Raw genomic sequence first — 24,173 nt, forward strand, 5'->3', positions numbered from 1 at the left:
CCTCACTGGTCCATTTTAGTAGCTTTTTTGGAAATGCATGTGCAGCAACTTGTGCCTCCTTTTATCACCACTAGGGGTCAGTCTCCTCAGGGAACCATGTACTTAGGTCGATCCACCCCAACCCCCCCAAAATAAAAATAAAAACACTAATTTGATTAGCTACAAGCAAAATTATTCAGCACATCTTTCATTTTCATTTTATTATAAAAAAAAAAACAGTATTTGAGTCAACAGTTCTTTGTACAGTAAAAAATATTAAATTAAACTCTCAAAGTTCTGAGCAGAAAGATAAATTGGGGTTGGGACGAGGGACAGCAATTATTCTGGGGCAGGAGAAGGGGACCAGTGCATTGGGCTCAAGTCCAGAGGGAAAAGTAAGGGTGAGGCAGAGAGCGACTGGTCACGTCTCTCCCCTTCCTCAGTTCTATGCAGCACAGTTCATTTGGATCCATTCCCTCTGTTTTACAAGAACAGTAATGTCCTATACATTGGCGGACCCCCCCCCATACACTCTAAACTTTACAGGCATATAGGTATTTGCCCCCCCCCCCCCACGCTAAGTGTCTTACAGGAGTGCTCACACATGAGGGTGAGGGAGGGCATGTGTGGTCAGTGAGAGGGCTGGCCCTTCTAGTACTGATGTCCAATGGTTCGGCATTTCAAATGTAGTCTCCATTGGCCACTGAAACTTGCAGCAGGCCCTCAACCCCAAACACTCATTTTATTCCAGATTGAAAGCCCAACCCAGACATCAGTGAAATGAAATAACCCCACCCCCATTTCAATAACAAAAATATATTCTATATGAATTGTAGCAGTCTTAGGGTATATGCCAACACACCGCCAAAAAATGAAAATAAATAAAGTAAACCCAAACTTTTAAAAGAAAGATATGCATGATGTTTGGATTTATAATAATATTAATCCAAATCACTAAAACTGATGACTGATTTATGGAGAAATTACAATAAGTCCATTGCATTCAATTATTTGCTCTTACATTTTTTTTTCAAATCTTAAACATTTCTTAAAAAGGCAAATACTCCCATAGTCCCAAACCCCAAAAATATTACCTGCATCGTATTCTCTAAGGGAGATACCATCCCCCTATTTGTACACAATTGGCAAAAAATATATTAACAGCAATAACTTACCATTCATTTATTAATTAATCGACGTGTTGATTTATAGTTGCATCTCCCATAGGAAGTTCACTTCAATGTATTTTTTATTGAAAACATTAAATAATATTAATAGTAAAAAAAAAAGGCTAACACTGTCCCAGGTACAGTCCCGAAAGCACGGCTACATGTCTAAAGTGTTATGATTAATGTTCTGCCCAAGGTCCTGGCTGTTCCCAGACAGCATGTCAGGTCCTCCAGGCCCATGGAGACCACCCATCCCACTGAGTTGAGACAGCATGGCATTCTGGTCTGACCCAAACTGGTCCATTGAGTTCTGCTGCTGAGGCGGCTGTTGAGAGGGGACCACCATACCAGGGTGGTGCTGGGGTAGCTGGCCCGGGTGCGGGGAGCCTGTCTGGGTCTGTGGGGAGATATGGTGAGGGGAAGGCTGGGGCTGCATGCGCGGGGAGGGGCTAGAGTGTGGTGGCTGGGACTGGGGTCGCGGGGAGGGCTGGGGCGAGCGTACTTGGTTGCTGAGGGACGTGGACAGCGTCTGGCCCTGCAGGTGAGGGGACTGGGCCATCTGCTGCTGGGGGCTCATGGGGCTGCTGTGCTGGGCAGGAGAGCCCCCACCCAGGTGCTGCTGCTGTTGAAGCAGCCTCTGGTGCAGTGCCTGCTGGAGCAGAGCCTGGGTGGACTGCGGCTGGGGGGTGCCCTGCGGGGGCTGCTGTGGGGGGCCGCCTACTCCAGTACCCGGACCCCCCTCAGCAGTCTGGTGGCCCGACATGGCATTCTGGTGTTGTTGTTGCTGCTGCTGCTGCATCTGGAGTTGGTGCTGATGCTGGAGCCTCTGCTGGAGCACTGCAGCAGCCTGCTGCTGGGCCACCGTGCTGGGGTAACCCTGCTGCTGCTGCCCTGGCTGGGCTCCAGGCTGCTGCTGCAGTCCAGACTGGCCCTGACCAGGCTGCTGGGGGCCATGCCTGGCTGGCCCATGTAGCCCTGCTGCTGGAACTGGGCATGGTTCCCAATCTGTTGCTGCTGCTGTTGTTGCTGTTGTAGTTGGAGATGCCTCCTCATAAGGAGCTCTCTGAACTGGGGGTTTATGTTGGCCATGTTAGGTGCCTGCTGGCCTGGCATCCCTCCTTGCTGCTGCTGTTGATGCTGCTGAAGTGCTGCCACCTGTTGCTGCTGCAAACTACTAAGCATAGGACGCTGCTGCTGCGGTTGTTGTTGCTGTTGTTGCTGCTGCTGTACTTGCTGTAGCTGGGTCATGGTGGGCATGTTGACTCCCTGACCCATGTGCATACCTGGCTGACCAGCCACAGCATTCACATTGACCTGTTGGCCACCCATACCTCCTGGAACTCTGCCTGGACCTGGCCCGCCAGGGTTTCCCGGGGGTCCTGGGCCCCCCTTATACTTGGAGGCTCTCTGCTTGATAAAGGCAGCCATTAGCTGAGGGTTTGAGCGGAGGATGTTGAGCACCTGCTGTTGCTGCTCGGGTGAGCTGGGGGAGCGAAGGGTACGCAGCAGTTCCTGAAGGGCAGCCTGCGGGAGGTTCCCACCCCCAGCTGCACCACCTTGCTGCACCATACCAATCAACCCACCAGGTCCCTGAGCCTGCTGCCGCACTTGCTGCGGTTGTTGCTGCTGAGGCGCCACCATGCCTGGATGTCCCATCATGGCTTGCCTCTGCTGGGGTGACATTCCCTGGCCGGCCCACTGTTGCTGGGGGATCTGAAGCGGGGGACCAACCCTCTGCTGCTGCACCTGTGGAGGCAGCTGGCCCTGGGGGTTAGGTTGCTGGGGCTGCTGCTGCATGGGGCCAGGGCCCACCATCATACCTGGAGCACCCTGCTGCTGTTGCTGCTCCATGTGAGCCCTGGCAGCAGCCTGAGCTGCCTGAGCCTGGGGAGGCAGCCCCTGGGCCCCCACCATGCCCACCCCAGGGTGGGCCATGCCCATCTGGCCCTGGGGCTGTTGGTGGTGAGGGTGTGGGGGCATCATGCCAGCTGCCTGCGCCGCCTGCCTCTGCAGGGCCATCTTCCTTTGTGCATCTGCCACTTGTTGAATCTTCATGGCGATCTCCACAGCCGCTGGAGGAGGCCCTGAAGGAGGTTGCTGCTGCTGGGGCATAGAAGGCTGGCCAGGGTTGGGCTGCTGTTGTGGTGGTTGCTGCTGAGGTGGTGTGGCTGGTCCCAGGCCCGGTTTGCCTTGGGACTGAGGGTGCGGTGAGGAGCCTGGAGGCCTGTTGGTGTAAGGGGACAAGCTGTTGGGGTGTTGCTGGAGCTGTGGGGGGTTTGAGGCCTGGGACTGCTGCTGGACCTGAGGAACCATCTGCTGTTGCTGGGGGGAGTTCATCATCCCACCTCCTCCTGGCATCTGCTGGAACTGGTGGTGAAGCTGGTGGTGCTGCTGAGGCATCCCACCTTGCTGCTGCAGCAGCAAAGTTCCTCCACCACCCATCCCTGGCTGGGGCCCAGAAGGCATGTTGGGCTGGGTGGGTGTCTGTGGTGTTGGGGGCTGGGTGCCTCCTGATGTGGGTGTACTGGGGGCTGTGGTGCCATTGTTACCTGGTGATGGCAGCCCCCCAGGAGGTCCTCCTCCACCGCAAGCAGGCTGGCCCACCCTCTGCATGCTGGCCATCCTTCTCCGAAGCATCTGAGCCTGCTGGAGGCGGTGCTGGAGTTGCTGCTGGCGGAGCTTGTGCTTGATGTTGAGGCAGAAGGGTACGGGACACTTGTTCTCCTGGCAGTGCTTGGCATGGTAGCAGCACAGAGCAATGAGTTGCTTGCAGATGGGGCAGCCACCGTTGGTCTTGCGCTTGCATCCCTTGGTGTGCTGCACCACACGCTTCATCTTCTGGCAGGACGGCAGGGAGCAGTTGGCATTGCGGCATTGGCAGGCGTGGACCAGGGACTGGATGCAGCGCTGAATGCTGAGGCGGCGGGAGTCCCCGGGGCTCTGAGTGGCAGCGGCCGCTGCGTTGTTGCTCTCGTCGTCCAGGCCCAGGCCCAGCTTCTCCATCTTGTGTTCATGGCCCTTTGTGTTATAGCAGGTGATACACAGGTCGTAGTCCTCGCAGACGGTGCAGTGGAAGCGTGTCTCCACGCTGGCCTTGCACTCGTTGCAGGTGTAGACGAAGCGGTCCTGGCTCTGATTGTGTAGCTCCACCAGCATGCACATGGAACTCCACTTGGCTCTCCTCAGGGAGGAGAACTCCAGGTGCTTGTCCCGGGCCAGCGTCAGGAAGGCGTCACGCCCATCCATCAGGTCGCAGGCCATTAGGGGGTCCGGGTCTGTGATGGGGGGCAGGGAGTTGGCAGTGGGGCCGGCGATGAGACGGATCACAAAGAACACCTGTATGGGGCAGAGAAGAAAGGAGGAGCACTGGGACTGAGAATATGTGTTTGTGTATGTGGCTTTATTTAGAAGATGGCGACAGCATCAAATACCTCCTTGTGTTTCTCCATACAAGCGTAGAGCTTCTGGGAGAGGTCATTGGACACATTGGGCATCCCCGGTTTCTTCTTATTGGCTCGGATCAGGCTGCTGTTCTTGTTCGTCTTCTTACTGTTCTTCTTTTTGGCATTCTTGCTGTCACTTTTCGGGGCCTGTGTGTGGAGAACACCAGATTAAAATCGACTCCAATACATTCCATTAAGCACTGAATCTGAAGCAGCCTCGTAATTGACCCAATTAGCAACGGTTCAATATCTATCCTCTAAGCAATACTTTTTAACAACAGCTACTCCTATCATGTTATTATTGAGGACCACCAATATATCCCACACCCCAGATCCTGTAACATATTCACAAAAACACTCCCCTCTCTCCTGTTGTATTGAAGTCCTTACACTCACATCTACGCTCTCGCTGGAGGTGCTGTTCTCCTCCCTCTTCCTCTCTTCCTCCTCCTGCTCCAGCTCCTTGATGCTCTCCTCCAGCACGTTGGGCCAGAAGTCCCCCTCAAAGTATGGTAGCTCGTTGGCACTGGTGAGACGGTCCTCTGTGGCCTGCTTGAAGACGTCCTGAAACAGAGCATGAATAAGAAGTGTCAGGGGGGGAGGGAGGGGGGGGGGGGGGGCTCCACGCATACAATTAACTCATAGAAGAAAGCAGTTGGATTTCTGCCTGGCACAGCCTGCGCAATGTCTGACAAAACAAAAATGATTGTAGTCACCTTGTAGTCATGCACAATGCGCTCAGCTACGGCCTTGTCCAGCATCTTCTTGTACCACTCCTGTAGACGCTTGGGTTTGGGGATCTTCTGGTCCACAGGATGACAGTGGAAGATGTAGTCGTCCCCTTCACTTGGGGGACAAGCCCAGATGTGCCCTGTTGTAAACCTGCCATGGGAGAGGAATAGTTGAAGAATCAGACCAGCAACTGGAAAGAGTGAATCTTATTAGAACAGTAAAGTAGAATGAAATCTGCAACAGAGCCTTTAGAAATGTTGTACATATCATTACACTATGTTTAGAGTGGTGTTCTCAGGAGTCTATACCCACTAATAGGTTGAGCTTAGTAAAAAAGAAAAAAAAGGGCCTTGTCTCTTACCCCAACTTCTTGACGTACTCCAGGTACCCTATGAGTATCTCATGGTAGACGCCTGTGCGGAGGTGTCGAGGTTGGAAGAAGTGCACGCTGTCCAGGTAAGAGATATACACGCGTCTCTGGTTGGGCGGAGGGCTGTCTGAACCGTACTCCTGCACATGCATGCCGAAGAAGCAGACGTCAGCCCCGTCTATGTCCTCGAACGCAAACAGCGCCTTCGTCCTGTAGGGAAAGGACTCTGACATCTCCCCGGTGTCCACAAACCTGTATCAGTTAAAGGAGAGCGTAAGTAGACACACCCACACAAACCCTGTATCAGTTAAAGGAGAGCATCAGTTAAAGGAGAGCGTAAGTGACACACCCACACAAACCCTGTATCAGTTAAAGGAGAGCGTAAGTAGACACACCCACACAAACCCTGTGTCAGTTAAAGGAGAGCGTAAGTAGACACACCCACACAAACCCTGTATCAGTTAAAGGAGAGCGTAAGTAGACACACCCACACAAACCTGTATCAGTTAAAGGAGAGCGTAAGTAGACACACCCACACAAACCCTGTGTCAGTTAAAGGAGAGCGTAAGTAGACACACCCACACAAACCCTGTATCAGTTAAAGGAGAGCGTAAGTAGACACACCCACACAAACCCTGTATCAGTTAAAGGAGAGCGTAAGTAGACACACCCACACAAACCTGTATCAGTTAAAGGAGAGCGTAAGTAGACACACCCACACAAACCCTGTATCAGTTAAAGGAGAGCGTAAGTAGACACACCCATACAAACACTGTATAGGCACTGTCTCACGAAAACAGATAACATTAGGATAAGTCTCAACTCTAGTCTACAAATGGGACTAATTGAAAGCCCACATGAACCTTGAGTCCATTGAAGCTAGGATCAATTTGACATCTTCCTTGGTAGTCTATATTTGACTCCATATTAAAGATTCACTACCCCACTGTGCCCTCAAGACTCTCACCTGGACTTCATGCCTGGCTTGACTTCCACCACCTTGTCGGAGACATGGACCACACGGATAGTGACATCACCAGACTCTGGATGGTTCTGCCGCCTGAGGTAGTCATTCACTCGCCCCTCTAGGAAGCTGCCCAGCTTAGTTTGGGGGAGCCCTGTGAAAATTAAGTATGGAAAGAATAGAATGTGAGAGGGAGGGAGACATAATAAAACAATTTAGGACAGAAGGAAGAGAGGAAATGGGTGATAGCAATTAGAGGAAAGGTCACATGGTTTCAGTTAAAGCCAACCTGTCTGGGGGGGGGGGGTGTATGGGGGTTATGTCTGTTAAGTAGCTCAGAGCAGAGATTTTCACTGGTGATATTAAAGACAGAAGAACCACTGGGCTCTAATCTGACAGTTAAAAAAAGTCAGAAGCATAAACTCAACCACTGACTGCTTCTAGAGGACTCTGAAGTCAGTCTGAGGCACTTTGTCAATCAATGTCTAAAATGCCCTGATAGCGTTGTCAATTTGGCAACTAACAGCATATCTGAGACTTGGACTAATCCTCTGCTCTGAGCACTCAATAAATCAGAAGAGATGACAAGGTGTAAACTGGATCTGACACCATGTAAGGACATTTCCCCCTCTTCCATTCAAGACATATTTCATTGAGGTCCTTGTACGAGACTAGGCCAGTTGGTCCTTTTAATTTGCTCCCTAAAAACTCTGCCTTCATTGAGGGTGTGGAGAATGGGATGGGGGAGGTAAGGATTGTAGGCACGCAAAAACTGGACAACTGTCAAAAAGTCGGGGGGAAAAGCGTGAGTATCGATGCCATTGCAAACTGAATTGTTTTTACCCAAAATATGATTTCAAGTAGATTTCTGGACAGTGGACACCCACTGAGGAAAAAGAGATTTGTGAGAGGATGACATAAATAAGGCTCCAACAAGATATATATAAAAAAAAAGTCCATGATTGCCTCGGTGACCCACAAACCTTAAAAACAGCAAACTATAAGCCCAGAACCCCTAAATGACAATGTTTTGCCATGGCCTTCAGTGTGTACAGGCCTGGGATAAGAGTGTAATCGAACCACAAAGCTGCAGCAGACTGGCAGCGGCAACTATTGTCTGAGGACTGGCTTCTGAAATAAAAAAAATAGGGTTGGTTACATATAACATTTTCACTGGGGAGGGAGGGGGAGATACGAAAGGGTTGGGTCATGGAAGAAAGTAGAATGGAAAAAAGGTAGAATGTGTGTTAACTGGAACACTCGTCCTCTCGAGTAGTGTATCAGGGCATAGGGAATTAAACCAGAGGAAAGAAGAAAATTATTTAGGGAATTAAACCAGAGGAAAGAAGAAAATTATTTGGAAAAAACAGTGCACCAAATCATAAATTTAAACAAAGATTTGAAGGGGGAAAAAGTAAATAGTGTGTTTGCTCTTCACATGAAAGTATGGTGTTATACTTGTGGGATGTGCGTTTAGGAAATTGGTATGCGTCAGTAACAGCACCAAAGGAGAAGAGGGATAAAGAGAACACAGGAAAGAAACGGCTGAGCGACTGGAGAGGGGAAGGGAGACAGACACCCCGATGAAGATGACGGTAGATGAGCGCCCCCCCGTTTGTCACTTACTCCACTTACTTCTGGCCGCGTATTTGTTCTCTTTCCGCGTCTTATTGGCCTTCTTAAGGCAGCTGTCACATACAAAGCTGTGGAGAGGAAAAGGAACGCGCTTTACTTCAAATACATCATACATGCAATTGTTATTTATCATATCTCAGTGGCCTTCAGCTTCACTTCTTTGCCCAACTGTAGAAGTTGGCAGCAATGAATGATGTAAGGTATTGCTGAGGGTCATGATGGCAAACGGGCAACACAACCACGGCAAGATTGAACCTGGAACTGCACCTTGGAATAAAGTGGGCGGTTTCACAGTTCTAACAGTCTCATTCACGTAAGATGTACAGAATGTGTACACAAGTTGGCTCACCCTGCCGGCCATATGGTGTCATTATGCAGGACACAGATTTGGTGCATTTTACGCCCGCAGTCGGTACATTCCACAAGCCTACAGAAAAGAGAGAGGTGGATAGAGAGTCACGGGTTATTGATACCATGTGTCACACACGGAAATAGTCATTATTAGCAGAACATTTCAAAACACAAAGGCCATGACGATAACCTAAACAGGCCCTAGGGTAACTGACTAAAACACAGTCAATATGAAATATTACAGTTAACAAATATTTCACAGTATCTAAAGTTTATGCAAATGTGCCACATGGAAAACATATGGTTTGACACCACGTACAGATCAAATGTAAAGGGGAAAAAGAGTAGGTACCATTCTGGGTCGAGCGTGTCATTCTTCTTCCTCTGAAACTGATCTTTGCTGATGGACCTGTGAAGAAGAGGGAGAGAGGCCCAGGAGTGTGGGAGGTAAGAACAGACTCAAGCCAATCACTGGGCCAGAAATGCAATGTACTATATTACAGCCATAAAGAAGTCACAAGCAATAAGAGCAGGCTCCGGCTTTATACAGGCTAGGACTCAGCCATTTCAAAACATCATCTAACACTTCCAGAACATTAGGAGCCCTCAGTATGTTGGGGTTTTAGCTGAGAAGAGGCAGAAATCAAGTAAAAGGATGGAGACGGCAGTTGAGGTGAACTGCTGCCTTAAGAGGTAGAGGAGAGAGAAATGCATTTGATTTTTAAAAGTTAGACTATTTCACTAAGGGAGAGACTGAGAAGGTATTCAGTGATGGGGAGAAAGAGAAGAGCTTAAACATTTCTCAATCGCATTGATAGAGAGTATTTCTAAATCAAAAGGAACCAAACAATATTTACATGTCATCAAAATGAGCAATAGAAGAACCATGTCAGTATTAACATGGTGGGGGGTTTAGGAGGGGTGGAGAGGCTGGTACTCACGTCTGAGGCTGAGAAGGATCATCCCCCAGGGACACGCACTCGCCCTGGATTTCGTTGAAACACTTCTCACAGAAGTGGTACCTGTCAGCAAGAAGCCCAAATTGTGGTGAACTACACCGTTCGCCAACCGCACAGCCAATCACAGAGAAGGCACGAGGAAGCAGTCACCAATCAGGGCAGGGCAGGACAGGCCAGGAGAAGAGCAGAGGGCAAGGTCGTCGCCAGGTAGCAGCCAATCATGATGCAGGGTTTTTGTGTGGGCAGGTGTTTTGATTTTGCAGTTAAATTTTGGAGTGGATGATTGGTCACACCAAAGCAGGCCAATGCAGACATCACAAGCGTTAAAAAAGGAGGGAGAGAAGGGAAGAGATGGGGGAAGGGAGGGCAAAATGAATATTAAAAAAGCGTGAAATAAATCGTTACAGGTCAGACGAGGACGATGGAGGGATGAATAGGATGGGAAGAGTGAGGGACGTGGAGAACATAACATCCAACGAGGACAGAGATCCAATGCAAAGCACAGATTAGTGTCACAGACAGTCAGTGGACAAAAACATCATTAAAGGGATACTCCGAGATTTTGGAAGTGAGGCCCTTTATCTACTTCCCCAATGAACTCGTGGATAACATTTTTATGACTCAGTGCGGTTTTAAGGAAGATAAACTAGCGCAATTGCTAACTAGCGTTAGAGCAATGACTGGAAGAAACTGGGTAATTGTGCTAATGCTAGTTAGCATTACCTCATGAAAATCTCCCTAACTTCCTTCACACTGGACAAACATAAAATGGTATCCACAAGTTCATCTGCCAAAATCCCATAGTATCCCTTTAAGTTAGCACAGTAACAAAGGGGGGGTCAAAAAACAGTGTGGATGAGGAAAAGCAAGTGGTAGTGCAACAGCGACCGATCATCCTTCTGCTCCATTTATAAAGAGGGTCCCTTTCTCGTGTTGGAAAGGAATTATCAGACATCTAGCGAGGTTGTTAATACCATGTTGCCCTAATGTAACTACACTATAGTGATTCTGTCCTCACAGTGAAATGAATCAAGCCAATCAGCTCCACAGCTTTGTTCACTGAAATGTTCTGCAGATCAAAGTGTTCACTACAGCTGTGTGGCAATATCGCCCTGAGTCTTATTTGAAGTACTGTGTCCAAAAGGAATTATCTATCTATTTGCCAATTATCAGTTTGATTCAATTACTTACCTGTAATTGATCAATACATTTCTCTATGCATTCTAAGTAGACTAGTGGAAAAGTGTCGTTTTCAAAATCATCTCAAAACAGGGCACCCACTTTGTAAATGTCAAAAGGGAAAATTAAATTGGTGAAGGATGAAGATGAAAATGGTGGCAGGGTGTAACCATTTAAAGCAAATTAAAACTTAACTCATCTGTGATTGAACAATGCTATATTGCAGAGAATATCAGCATGCACAATAACATCACAATAAGACAATCACTCAAGTAGATTTGTGAAATGTAGATTTATATAAAATATGCAGAAAACATGACTTGTGTGCATGTGTGTGAGAGAGAGAACACTTGAGGGTATGAATGACCCTGCTCCTTTCAGTGTCTGAGTATGTTTGTGCTTCTGTACGCCCCTTACCTGTTCTGGTAGCTAAAATAAGCAGCGTCGCGCGGGATGGTGCATAACTGTTTCCCATAGCAGCATAGAGTTTGAGGGGAAAACTCAAGCTGCAAACATAAAAGGACATAGTAAGAGATAGTCTATGTACTGAAAAATACTTATCCAGGAACCAAATGATTTTGTACGATAGTATGTTTAACAGGCAGTGGTAAGGAGAAAAGGTGAAAGCTGGCTTCAATGACTGATGTTACACACATCCATTTACACACACTTCCACTCACCTTCCTCCCGCAGCAGTAGCCCAGGCCCTGCATGACCGGGTCGATTTCAGCTTCGAACACCTCGGCCAGCTTGGAGCAGTACTTATAGACGCGGGAAGTCTTGCGGTTGTACAGCCAGGCATTGTTAAACATGAGCCAGATGTCATCCACATATTGCCAGGGCTCCTGGTACTGTCCCGTGTCCAGCTTACGCTTTATCGTCGACAGGTCTATGGGGTTCTTTACAATGTCAAAGTAGTCCTGGAGGGGATCAAGTCCAGGTGTCAGCGAGGGTACGGTTCAGCCCGGAAAGGAAGGTGGGGAGAAAAGGGATGTGGTCATCGATGAAGTAGCAGAAGTTGTGGTGGACATCCAGGTGGAACCAGAGCGGGGGAGAGAAGAGGGTGCAGGGGACAATGTTGACAGCTGCAGAGAGGTTCACATGCACACAGAGAGACATGACAGCTTCTCCCCTTCACCACTCAAACTTTGCACCATTTCTACATTAAATGGGGAACAGGCCAAGGAAGGACACTGGGGTGGCCAGGCTTGTCCCCTCCCATTCTGCCCAAATTCAAACTTCTCCTCAAATCAAGGCTAGATTAGAACTCTGAAGGCAGACCAACTTTTACATCCAACAGTTATCAGAAACGACAGGAAAAGCACCTGTTGTGCAGTGTAAATGTGTGTTTGTTTTTCAAGCAGTGAGACGGTTCCAGTGCAACCGCTTCCTCCTCTACAGACTCTCCTGAAGGAGAGCATCTTCAGGGCATGAGTCAGGGTGCAAAGCTGAGGTGAACAGAGCAGTAACAGTCAGGCAGTAACAACACACGCTGGTAAACTGGCAGCATGGAGGTTGGCAACACGGCACAGTCAAAGCCAAGAGCACTGAGACAAAGGGGCAAAGCAAAGGATCTCTCTCCGTCTCCAGGGAAACACAAACAGGAAATGAGACCCTTCACTTTGACAAACAGAGGACACAACAGCCTGTGATGCATGAACACATGGCACATAGTATGCTGCATTCCATTCATCTGAGCTCAATTACAACAACTATGAGTGCTGTTTCTATGAGTGTATTAGAAATTGAGATGTGATAATCCCATTGTGGATCGATAAATCCTTGCACTCATAAAAGTGTGGTTTTGCTGGTTATTTGAGCTGTTCCTGAGCCTGGTTGAGTGTCCATGCTGAATACCCAGGTGGTGTTCTGGGGTCAGGTGCATCACTGGGGCTATTGAGGGTTACTGAGGAGAAGTGTGCCAATGACCTCTGAGAATGGAGTAAGTGTGCCCTAGCACTGCTTGAGGAGAGTTAAAACTATGGTGAGGACCATATGATATCAAGTCCCCCTCAGGCTGCATTTACAGTCAGCCTATAGTGCTGATCTTTTTCTACTAATTGGTCTTCTGACCGATCAGCTCCTCTGCCAATAATTGGGCAAAAATATCAGAATTGGTCTGCCTGTGTACAATGGCGTACAAACAATTATTGTATTTAGTGCCAGGCATTGCCTGGGTATCTATCTCTTCACAGGTGTTCAATAGGAGGTCTGAGATATTTGATTTGCTAGCTATTAGCATTATCTGAGTCACACTACTGCTGCATACAGGCATTGGCACAACTCTTCACATAACTCACAATCAACTTCAACAATACTGATTACTGGCGAGGAACTGTCTAGAAAGCTTCTACTATGAATAGGCATATGTGGGAGAAAAAAAATGTAATGCTAAATCATATCCAAAGTAGAATTGTAAAAGCATTGAAAAAAATGCAATTAAAAGAAAGCAGTTGAAAGAATAAAATAAAATAATGGGCTATGAACGTTTTTGACTAGTAAATTTCCCTTTTAGGGCAGGTTACTTTAAATGCAGAACGGTGATGTGCCACTGATAAAATGGCAGCTTATTTTAAGCCTTTTGAAGTCTGATGAAAGGCACAAACACAAGCCGCCATTAACAAGGCCCAGGGGTCTAACATTCATGGCCAGGGCCAAACCACCTCTCAAGTGTTGATCTTAAATCAAAACTGACCGGTAGAAACCAATCCCAAAATATTTTCGTTAAATTCCAACAGACAGAAAGGTTTAAATTTGCATCTCTTAAATATTACTGACAGACTTATTGATTTATGTTGACTTGGTTTACAAGCAAAACAAGTTTTTTCAAAAATGTACATTTGTTTTGTGGTGTAAGAGAAGTAGAGAGAAGCAAGCATGAGCTGACACACACACTGACATATACACACAGGCACCTACCCAAGAACCTAGAGTAAAAACCAACTGACCTATGTTTGATGTATAGTATACTCTACCTGAGCAAAGACATAACACTCAAATTCAGGATTGAGACAGCTTTCTCTAACACACACACAGTATCGCTACAACTCCCCTTGCCAACAGTCACTCCCTCAGCCCACTCTTGCACACATGTGGCAGTGGTAAGGATGAAGAGGGATGAAAGAAAAAGAGATGAGAGAAAAATGAACTAAAAAGAACGGTAAGAACGTTTTTAAGAGGGAAGCAAAAATGGAAGCCAGCGCAGTCCCTTACCAGGTTAGTTTTGTTACTAGTTCGAATACGTACGGGTATTCCCAGTAACTGGGGGTCCACCGGTTGGCGGAAGGGCAGAGACTCAGGGTCTTGGCGGTACAAGGCCTCCAGGGTGGGCATCAGAGCCTGACGCAGCTCCTCAGGCTTAAAGACTGGGGTAGTGGAAAGAGGAGGAGAGAGGGAGCGACAGAGGAGAGGAAGTGGGGATGTTGGCAGTGCAAGTAGTGGAAAAGGAGGAGCAAGAAAGATGGGAAAAATAGTTTTTGATTAGGCTGTTTACAGGTGAACACACACTTAGCTTCAAAGATTCATAGCCTAGATCTATACACCATGTCTGACTTATGTCCGAAACAAATGTTGAGGAATGCTTGCATATGAAGATCAGGACAGGTACATTGCTCCTTTGAAGAAGAGAGGAAAGAGTAAGGGGTGGGGATCTTACTTTTCCTCTTGTTCTGAGCGCTGGCGGGGAGCTGTGCGTACCCGATGCCCCCGACCTCTCCTCTTCGTCCTTGGGCTCAGTCTTCACCTCTGGCTTCCTGTCTCTGTCCTCCATCTTCAGCGTTGCTGCCGATGACGATGTGTCCATAGGCTCGCCCTTGCATCCGTCGCCTGAAGGCTTCTCCTTCTTAATCTGAGAGGGGACATCATGTTCAATATCCTATACACATTTCCAGACATCATCCTGAATGTAATAAAATCTGTTAGCTGTGTGTAAAATAATCTTCACCGCGCTGGCTAGCTAGCACTGTCTTTTGCTTTTGGACCCCTGCCTTAGAAAAACTGGAAGCCTCACCTCAGGTTTCTCCTCTGACTTGATGTCTGCCTGTCCCTTGCCCATCTTCCCAGACGCCTTCCCCTCTCCCTGGTCCTCGGCATCCTCATCGTCCTGCTGTTTCACCTCCAACTTTGGCTCAGCTGGGGCGGGGGCGTCCGACGAGGTCAGCTGGGAGCTAGGGTCCACGCTGCTCACCGAGGCCGGAGTGGAAGCCTGGCCGTCTGCCGTCAGAGAAGACTTCTGAGACAGCTGGGAGGACAGAGAAAGAAAAGTTAACGGAAATAAAAATGAATAACAGATCCAGACAAAAAAAAATGGTGAAAAGAGTAAACAGCCAGAGACTTAGACCAACAAAGAATGGATAGCAAGAGAATGACTATGGTGTCTGTCCAGGCAAAGAGGGAAATCTCAGAGACGTGACGTATGGAGGTATAGCCAGAGACCAGGGATCAGCTTAGAAATCCAAAGAACAGCACTTCTGACAACCATGAGGAGTTAGTGAGGGGAAAACGTCCTCCAGACGGGGAAAACTACTCACTGGAGTTTGCGGAAGCTGGGTTGGAACATGGGCATTCTGGGTAGGCACAGACTGAGCCTGCCCCGTCTGGAGGCCTCCAGAAGCTCCACCACCGTTTGTCTGCTGCTGGAGCTGACTGGGCTTCTCCGAGTTCATTCCTTGCCCCATTGGTTGTGACGACTCTAGCTGCTGCTGCGGGAGCGGAGCGGCAACCTGGGGCGGGTTGGGCGTGTGAGGCTGGGGGGTTTGCGAGCCTGACAGACCAGGCGGCGTCTGATGAGGGGTTGGCGTGAGGCTGCGTGCCGGGGAAGGGGAGTTCTGTCGGATGGGGGGGCAGTGCGGGTGCGAGTTGGGCTGAGAGGAGTTGGAGTTAGGCAGTTGCAGGTTGGAAGGAGGGCCTCCACCTACACTGCCTGGCCCCATAGAGCCCTGGGAGGGCCCTGATCCTGCCACTGAGCCTGGCTGGGCTGCAGGGCTGCTGACCGGGAGCGAGGGCGGCGTGGGCATCTGGGCCTGCTGGAAAACACCATGGAGGAGACGGTTAGTCTATACCAAACATCAAATATAACAACTACTTTTTACTGTCACCCTTTACTTACAGCATTGGTTCCAGTTTCTATTTACCTGTGTCACACCTCCTTGTGGCCCTGGATGGTTCATGCCGACTGGGCCAGCCCCGAGGCCAGGACTGGACCCAGGGAACTGACCAGGAGGGAGGTACTGGTTCTGGGCCACCATGGGCTGCCCCATCCGCGTTGGCCCCATACCCATCTGAGTGAGACCGAACAAGATAAATTATTCTAATGAGACCATGGTTATTTTCTATAGTCACTGTGATTGGAATGTTGAAATATAATCCATTTCAATCAATATTGAATGCAGTTCTTTCCAACTTCATTTGGACATTGGGAATGAGAGAGGGCGACTAACCTGATTTAGAGGTCCACCAAGTGGGAGGGGAGGCGTTGACCTCTGACCTAATGACTGCATACCCATTTGTCCAAACTGATTAATGCCTTAGACAGACGAGAGAGAGCAAACCAGTAACACACATTAGCCACCATTATATGTCCACCCTTCAGACTGGTTCGGGTTGTGCCAAGCAGCAAACTGAGCTGAGCATGCATGACTGTAGGAACAACTTACCTGCAGGGTTGTGCATCCTGTTCACCATCTGATTGGGTCCGGTGGGTCGAACCATGGAGGGGTCAGCATGAGAACCATCTGAGAGTGAAGAGAAACTCATTCATTAGCTTTGCATCGATGGCTTCAGTAACCAGGTTTCCATCCAATCATTTAATGCGGATGAATTACCTGATGGCCTAATGGAAACAGGAAACGTGTCGGTAAAATGTCCTCATGTCCAAAAACAAAATACGCTAGACAAGGGTGGATAACTGATTATGCGACAATTGCGGCAGAAATAGTGATATAATAACTAGAGGTCGATCGATTATGATTTTCCAATGTCGATACTGATTATTGGAGGACCAAAAAAAGCCCATGCTGATTTTCTATATAGATAGAAAAGAAATAACAATTTCAACAATACTGAATGAACAATGAATACTTATTTTAACTTAATATAATACATAAATCAAATCTATTTAGTCTCAAATAAATAATGAAACATGCTCAATTTGGTTTAAATAATGCAAAAATACAGGTGTTGGAGAAGAAAGTAAAAGTGCAATATGTGCCATGTAAAAAAGCTAACGTTTAAGTTCCTTGCTCAGAACACATGAAAGCTGGTGGCTCAATATTCCCAGTAAAGAAAGAAATATTAGGTTGCAGTTATTATAGGAAGTATTTTTTTTATTTTTTTATTTATTTTACCTTTATTTAACCAGGCAAGTCAGTTAAGAACAAATTCTTATTTTCAATGACGGCCTAGGAACAGTGGGTTAACTGCCTGTTCAGGGGCAGAACGACAGATTTGTACCTTGTCAGCTCGGGGGTTTGAACTCGCAACCTTCCGGTTACTAGTCACACGCTCTAACCACTAGGCTACCCTGCCGCCCCATGAAACTAACATGATTTTTTTTTAACTAAATATGCAGGTTTAAAAAAAATATACTTCTGTGTATTGATTTTAAGAAAGGCAAAAAAGGTTTATGGTTAGGTACATTCGTGCAACAATTGTGCTTTTTTCACAAATGCACTTTTGTTAAATCGTCACCCGTTTGGCAAAGTAGGCTGTGATTATATGCAACGCAGGACAAGCTAGTTAACCTAGTAATATCATCAACTATGTGTAGTTAACTGGTGACTATGTGAAGATTGATTGTTTTTTTTCTAAGATAAGTTTAATGCTAGCTAGTAACTTACCTTGGCTCCTTGCTGCACTTGTGTAACAAGTGGTAAGCCTGCAATGCAGGTTCCTCGTGGAATGCAATGTAATCGGCGTCCAAAAATGCAGATTACCGACTTATGAAAACTTGAAATCGACCCCTAACTAAATCGCCATGCCAATTAAATCGGTCGACCTCTAATAACAACCATCATATCGAAGTAAACTTGGGAGTCACGCAATGATATGTTACATTGTAGGCCTACCACCACGACGTGGAAAAGCATGAAGAGTTTATAGGCAGATTAAACAAGCTATGATGAACTTCACATGGTGGTTAAGTGCACGGTGATCATGCAAATTTCCCCCCCAAATATTGACAGTAGGCCATTATTTGAATGTTGGTGACATGATGATTAGTGCTTGGCTGCCAATTATTAAATAAAAGGATCTTGTTCTCATTCATATCATACAACCCTGTCCACTTTACCAGCACACTTGTCGAATTAACAGTTTGTGTGACAAAACCATCAGTAGTGTTGAAAATGTGATTGAAACACATTAAACTTCTGCTACTAGATACAGTACCTGAGAATTAACCGCATTTTTTACATTTTTATATGCACTCTGTCATTACACACGCATCAATTTTTATTTGTCACATGCGCCGAATACAACGAGTATAGACCTTACAGTGAAGTGACTGCTTTACAAGCCCTTCCCAATGATAGAGTTTCAAAAAAGAATACAACTAAAAAAAACACGAGGAATAAAATAAGTTTAATGGACACCCACCTCTGCTGGGAGAATGCTCATTTAGTTTTTAATGCAGATTTTTGGAAATCTGTAGCCCATTGGATGGAAATCTAGCTATTGAAGTAAATAGAGCCATGCAATTGGGATCAAGCAGTGCTAATCACACCTATGTTGTCAAATGTGTGTGTGTGTGTTTAAAGTGTCTACTCACTGGACGGCTGTCCGGGGCCCATGCCAAGGGGTCCCTGTGGCAGGCCTGAGGGGGGCATGCCGGGTTGCGTGGGCATCATGCCCTGCTTCTGTAACCGCGTCCGCCGCTTCTCCTCCAGTTCCTTCTGGATTTTATAGATCTTCTCAGCCAGGAGGTGGTAGTACTCCGCCTGGTAGCGATTTAGGAAATTCAGTAAATGTATATACACCCTCTAGTCCGCCATTACTTGTTGTGGTCAGTTATTGAACACGGTGATTTAAACTTCCTGGTATACTACTGTAATACCAGTCTTCACCCACAACATTGAGGAGTCAGTTCTCACCCTGCTGTTGGCCGACTCGTACATGTCCCCCTCTACTTTACGAGCGTAAGCCACCAGGTTCTCCATCCGCCGGTCCTTCAGCGCAGCCGGGTCCGGGGTGGGGAAGATGGCCTGCACACTGCTCACCCAGCAGACGGATAAAGAGATACAGAGAGATAAGCCAAAAGACACTGACAGCCTGCAATGAACCATAATTGTGTGGTGTGGGTGCAGTCCAGAGTCACATATACAGAGTACTCGTCTAATAGCAACAGCAGAAGAACACTTTTTCGTTAAAACTGCAGTGGCCTACGTGTCTCCCTCTGTGACTCTGGTGCAGTCAGGGCAGACTCACAGCTTGTGGACGAGGTGGTTGCGCAGGTCCTGGGTGATGTCCTCGTGCCAGTTCTTCCTCATGCCCGCGGCTGAGGGAGGGGTCGCCATGGGCATGGAGCCCAGGCTGCCGTCGTTCATCAAACTGAGAGATGAAGAGAGAGGGACAGAAACGACAAGCTGGAAGCTATAATTTTGCTCAATGTAGTCAATTAAGTAACTTTGTGAACTTGTGAGTGTTGCTGTGTAGAATAATGTTTTGAGTCTTTAGAGCTGGCAGGACCATAAAAATCAGTATTGAATTCCAAGAATAGGGAGTTCTTACCTCGATTAACCTGTACCCTCGCACATTGACTTAGTACCGGTACCCCCTGTATTTAGCCTCATTACAGTTATGTACATTTCTTGTGTTACTTTTTGATTGACTAGATTTATTTTTTTTCCTTTTCTTTTTTTACTTAAGTTAATTTAGTAAATACTTTCTTAACGCCATTTCTTGAACTAGATTGTTGGTTAAGAGCTTGTAAGTAAGCATTTCACGGTAAGGTCTACCCCTGCTGTATTCGGCACAAGTGACAAATAATATTTGATTTCAGGGGGAGGGTATGAGTGTGTTGTTGTACCTTTGCACATTCATATTGTTGTGAAGCATGGCATCTGGTAGCAGGTTGGACTGATTGGGGGGCTGCACCCCCACCCCTCCATTCATCCCCATGGGGTTCCCTCCTACAGGGGCAGATATAGAGAGGACAGGTTCAAAGCAGTTCCTTTCCTCGGAATCACAACCATTCACTTTAAAAATGTTCTCCTGCTCAATCAATGACTAAACTAAGAAGTCTGCTACACTGCCCCTGGTTGTTGTTCATTTTTCTAGACTCTTCCTCAACACTGTTTTGAGGAGTCCATGCCCACTCACCCATGGCGTTTAGCGACCTCATGCCAGGCTGGTGGGGCAGGTTGGACTGAGGCGGTTGCTGGGGCATCTGGTTGCCCTGGTAGGTGAGGCCCAGGGCAGCGTAGGCCCTCTCAATGGAGCTGGGGTCGATCTGGCTGGGCGGGGTGAGGTTAGGGGTGCTGGGCTGACCCCCTGGCACTGCCCCTAATGAGTTGCCCAGGCCAACCACAGCACTGCTTAGTAGAGCTGTGGAGATGGAGGTAGAGGAGAGGGAAAGTAGTGAGGGAGAGATAATCAAATTGATGGGAACCGATGTTGAAAGGAACCGATGTTGAACAAATAGCCATCTTGGTTCAAACACACGTAGTACATCACAATGCAGAGGACGGACACATAGCTCAATACAAACCACACTCACATTGCTGGTTCCTTTTGTCTCCAGCGTTCTTTAGCGGCAGGCAGACAGGACAGTCGTGCCGAGTACAGTTCTTCCAGTGAGAGATGATCTGTCGCGACGAGGCACAGTGTGCCACTGAGGGGGAAGAGAGAGAAAGAAGGAGAGAACTTGAGACAACTGACAGCGCAACACAATGACAGTGTCCCAGTAAAGACCTAATGTCAGCAGTAAGGCGGGAAATCTAACTGTAAAAACAAGGGAAACCCCAGAGCAGGCCTGATTGCTGAAAAGCAACCTACAGAAACATGAATTCAATAAATCTCAAACCAAGAGGAAGGATGCATCTCAATAGTCTAAAGTGGCTTCCTCTACTTCCTCTAGGAGAGAGTGGAACCACTTCAGAATATTAACAAACCAAAAATAGCAGTATTGAAAAGGACTACCAACTCACCCTGGCAGGACTTGCCAGCCTGGCAGTGGGTCATGTGGTTGAGGACATTCTTCATGGTGCGGCAGTGGGGCAGGCTGCACTGGCGCACCTCCCCGTTGGCCTGCTCCCGCCGCTGGCACTTGTGGGCGTGGAGCAGGAGCACCAGCTGCTGCTGAATCAACTTGCGCTTCTCCGGGTCGGCCGTGGGGGGCGCTGCCCCCGGACCTGTTGCCACAGTACCAAGGCCAGCCTGGGCCCCGGCTCCAACCACCGCTCCACCCACCGACACTGGCCCTACTGCCGAGGCCTGCTGTGAGGCCTGATGACACAGAGCAAAAAGAGAGTGAGTTAACCAGAGGGGATAGGGGGATATAGAAGGAAGATGGCTGGGATAGAGGGGCTGTATGGAGGATTAAAGACAAGGGAGGGCCTTTAAAAAGGGAGATCAAGTTGACAAGGTGGGATGGGCCGAACTAAGAGTAGTGGGTTGTGAGTTGATTACCACTTAAGTCCAGAGGGTCTTTAATCTAGTATTTTAGTAGGACTGACGATACCAGTATTGCAATGTTTTTTCCATGGCAAAAATGAAAACACGAAGCAGACCAAACTCTTTAGTTCTTTAAAAACCTGCTGTATGTCAAATATTGTGTGCTAAAGCGTGGAAAATAAATACATGTGACTCTGGATGACAACATAATGATGTTTGTTTCCAACATTAGGGCTGTTTTCCTAAAGAAGTTAAATCCACTTTGTGTTTTTTTCCCCCTTGTCGCGATACAAACAAGTATCACAATACTGGTATTGTCCCGGCCCTATATTTTTCACTAAAATAAGAAGAACAGAAAAAGACAGAAGTCAGAAGGAGCATGCCCTCACCATCCCAGCCATGCCCTGTATAGGTGTCTTCTTGTCCAGGTTGAACTGGGCCAGGCTGTTGGCCAGACCAGCCTTGTTCTGGTGCTGTGGGCACAGCCCAGCACCACCCAGACCCTGGCCTACTGACTGACCGTACGGACCACCATAGGGGCCCGCATTAGCCATCATATTCATCTGAGAGAGAGAGAGAGAGAGAGAGACAGGGGGGGCAGAGGAAGAGATGGGGAGAAATTAAGGGAATGCTAGGTGAGTGAGATCTAGTTTACACTCATGTTCCTGGTTCTTTATTGGACAAAAATAAATAATTGCCAGATTTATTTTTTAGAGCGGATTAAACGAAACTAATGAAGCTTCATTAACTTTAAAATCACTAGCAACCTGAGATAATTTGTTGACAGATAAATATTAGAGTTCAATCTCTGGACCATTAGGCATTACACTGCTTTGAGCAGTAGTCAGTCCGGTCTTATTCACGGAGTTTGTTAACAAAGCATTAACGCTGACATATTTACAAAAATATAATTCAACAAAATAGCGTGAATTTTCCTAGCATTTTCACACAAACACCAAGCACTGCTGAATACAATAGTGTTCTAGGGGTGACAATGACAGAACAGCTGCTTGCTAAGGGGGAGAAACGCCAAATCAGCTCTTACTCCAGCAGCTTTCCATCATCTGTTTAACCCTTATCCTTACAAAATATCTTCAGCCTAAAGGAATGTAATGAACTACTTCCAAGAAAAGACAGATACGGCCAACAAATAAATAAGCTGGTCACTGCTCAGCTGGGTCCCATCAGGATCGTTTTGGATGGAACTTTACGGCTGTAAGTCTGCACCCTTCTTACTCCCCACTGTTTTAGACACCTTATGGAAACGCATGTAGACACTGCCCAACTGACAACGAACATCTATGCTCTTAGCTGCCCAAACACTAAAAGAGAACACGCACTGATGGTTTGTGCTTTTAGCCTCAGCCAGTCTACAGCTCTGGAGGTGTTAAGCAAGGCAACATCAGCCTGAACATGACAGCATCCACTGCACCCAGCAATCCCCGGCCCTCGTGAAAACAGCTCTGACAACCGATTGGATTGTCATATTTACAGCACCAACAAACAAGCATTTAAACTGAAAAGCACCGACATACTGATCCAATTATTTTCATAGCAATGTGAAGTGCGTATTTAAAATGAGCCTATGGCAACATGATAGCTGGGATACACAATAACAGGGTTAAAGGTTAAAGGTTGATGAATCTGCTCTGCTGCCGTCAGACATACTTGATCGGTTCCGAAAGAGGCACTTCACGGTTCACACACTAAATACTCTTCTCGATTCTGGTCAATTAATGTTCATTCAGAGCAATCTTGAAACCATCTAATGACATATTAAACATAGCATCTCCCTGTTGTCAAGACAGCTAGCATAGCCAGATGTACTGAACACCAAGACCAGCACAGAGCAAAAGTGCAGTAACGTCAATATGTGTAAAAGAGGATCCTGCTCCTGTAGACATTTATGAACACAAGTCCATCTACAAAACAATTAACAGGTCTTACCTTGTTCTGTGCTCCAGGTTGCTGTGGCCTCATCCCAGCCTGACCCCCTGCCCCCATTTGCTGCCCCCCCTGCTGCTGCAGGGTTTCTGCCAGCAGGTTACTGTTACTTCCCATGCCTGGGTTGACCTGGTAACCCATTCGGGGCGAGCCATTCATCACCTGGCCTCCCATCATGCCCTGGGGCATGGACCCTTGCTGCTGTCCGTTGCCCTTCTGGGCCCCCATCATGGCCCTGTTCAGTCCACCCACCATGCCCGCCTGCTGCATCATGCCAGCCTGCTGGGGTGAGGTGTGCTGCCCCTGGGGGCCCATACTCTGGGGCCCAGGGGAGGCATTCATGCTGCCCAGGAGTCCCATGGAGCCACCGGGGCTGTTGGTGGCTCCCTGTTGACCCGAGGGTGGCAGCGCTCCAGCCCGGAGAAGCTCCGAGAGCTGTTTGTGTTTGGCAGCAGCGTCCTGGCCTCCTCCCATTCCTCCTACCAGGCTGGTGTGCAGCTGGCTGAGGTCCCCTCCGTTGACCAGGCCCAGCTCCGACGAGTTGATGAGCTCGTCGGGGAGGTCGTGCTCCAGGTCAAAGAGTGAACCGAAATCTGGGAGGGGGTAAGAGGAAAGAGAGGGCAGAGTAAGTGGGATATCCTGAGGTGTACATTAAGAGCAGTAGCAAAAAAATGCACTTGTGCCCCTTGACATTGCAAGCTCACTAACAAAGCTCTAACCTCCTTCAAAATGTAGGTGCAACAATTAATTCTGGAAAGAGAAATAACTCCATCTAAAAAAATTAAAAATAATGGCTCCCTCCTCTTTCTGGACCCTAACAGCGTCTGCATACTATGTTCC

The 24,173-nt window shown here is 47.7% G+C and overlaps 1 protein-coding gene across 1 annotated transcript in view; it reads right to left on the bottom strand.

Annotated features, from left to right (window-relative positions):
• Positions 1-181: 181 nt before the first annotated feature.
• The window catches only part of LOC115104263 (histone acetyltransferase p300-like), a 29,382-nt gene continuing 5,390 nt past the window's right edge, over positions 182-24,173 (bottom strand). Inside the window, 30 exon segments of the mRNA XM_029625619.2 lie at positions 182-2,093; positions 2,096-4,484; positions 4,580-4,738; positions 4,988-5,155; positions 5,308-5,473; positions 5,685-5,945; positions 6,661-6,811; positions 8,284-8,360; positions 8,642-8,719; positions 8,996-9,052; positions 9,585-9,665; positions 11,199-11,287; positions 11,462-11,701; positions 14,028-14,146; positions 14,437-14,463; positions 14,466-14,628; positions 14,791-15,021; positions 15,311-15,805; positions 15,914-16,060; positions 16,220-16,305; positions 16,436-16,513; positions 18,547-18,715; positions 18,869-18,986; positions 19,203-19,325; positions 19,804-19,906; positions 20,097-20,321; positions 20,494-20,607; positions 20,924-21,221; positions 21,779-21,952; positions 23,337-23,926. Coding sequence (XP_029481479.2) covers positions 1,306-2,093; positions 2,096-4,484; positions 4,580-4,738; positions 4,988-5,155; positions 5,308-5,473; positions 5,685-5,945; positions 6,661-6,811; positions 8,284-8,360; positions 8,642-8,719; positions 8,996-9,052; positions 9,585-9,665; positions 11,199-11,287; positions 11,462-11,701; positions 14,028-14,146; positions 14,437-14,463; positions 14,466-14,628; positions 14,791-15,021; positions 15,311-15,805; positions 15,914-16,060; positions 16,220-16,305; positions 16,436-16,513; positions 18,547-18,715; positions 18,869-18,986; positions 19,203-19,325; positions 19,804-19,906; positions 20,097-20,321; positions 20,494-20,607; positions 20,924-21,221; positions 21,779-21,952; positions 23,337-23,926 — 7,964 coding nt within the window. The 3' untranslated portion in view covers positions 182-1,305.

Source organism: Oncorhynchus nerka, linkage group LG21 (assembly GCF_034236695.1).
Source record: "Oncorhynchus nerka isolate Pitt River linkage group LG21, Oner_Uvic_2.0, whole genome shotgun sequence".
Lineage (NCBI taxonomy): Eukaryota > Metazoa > Chordata > Actinopteri > Salmoniformes > Salmonidae > Oncorhynchus > Oncorhynchus nerka.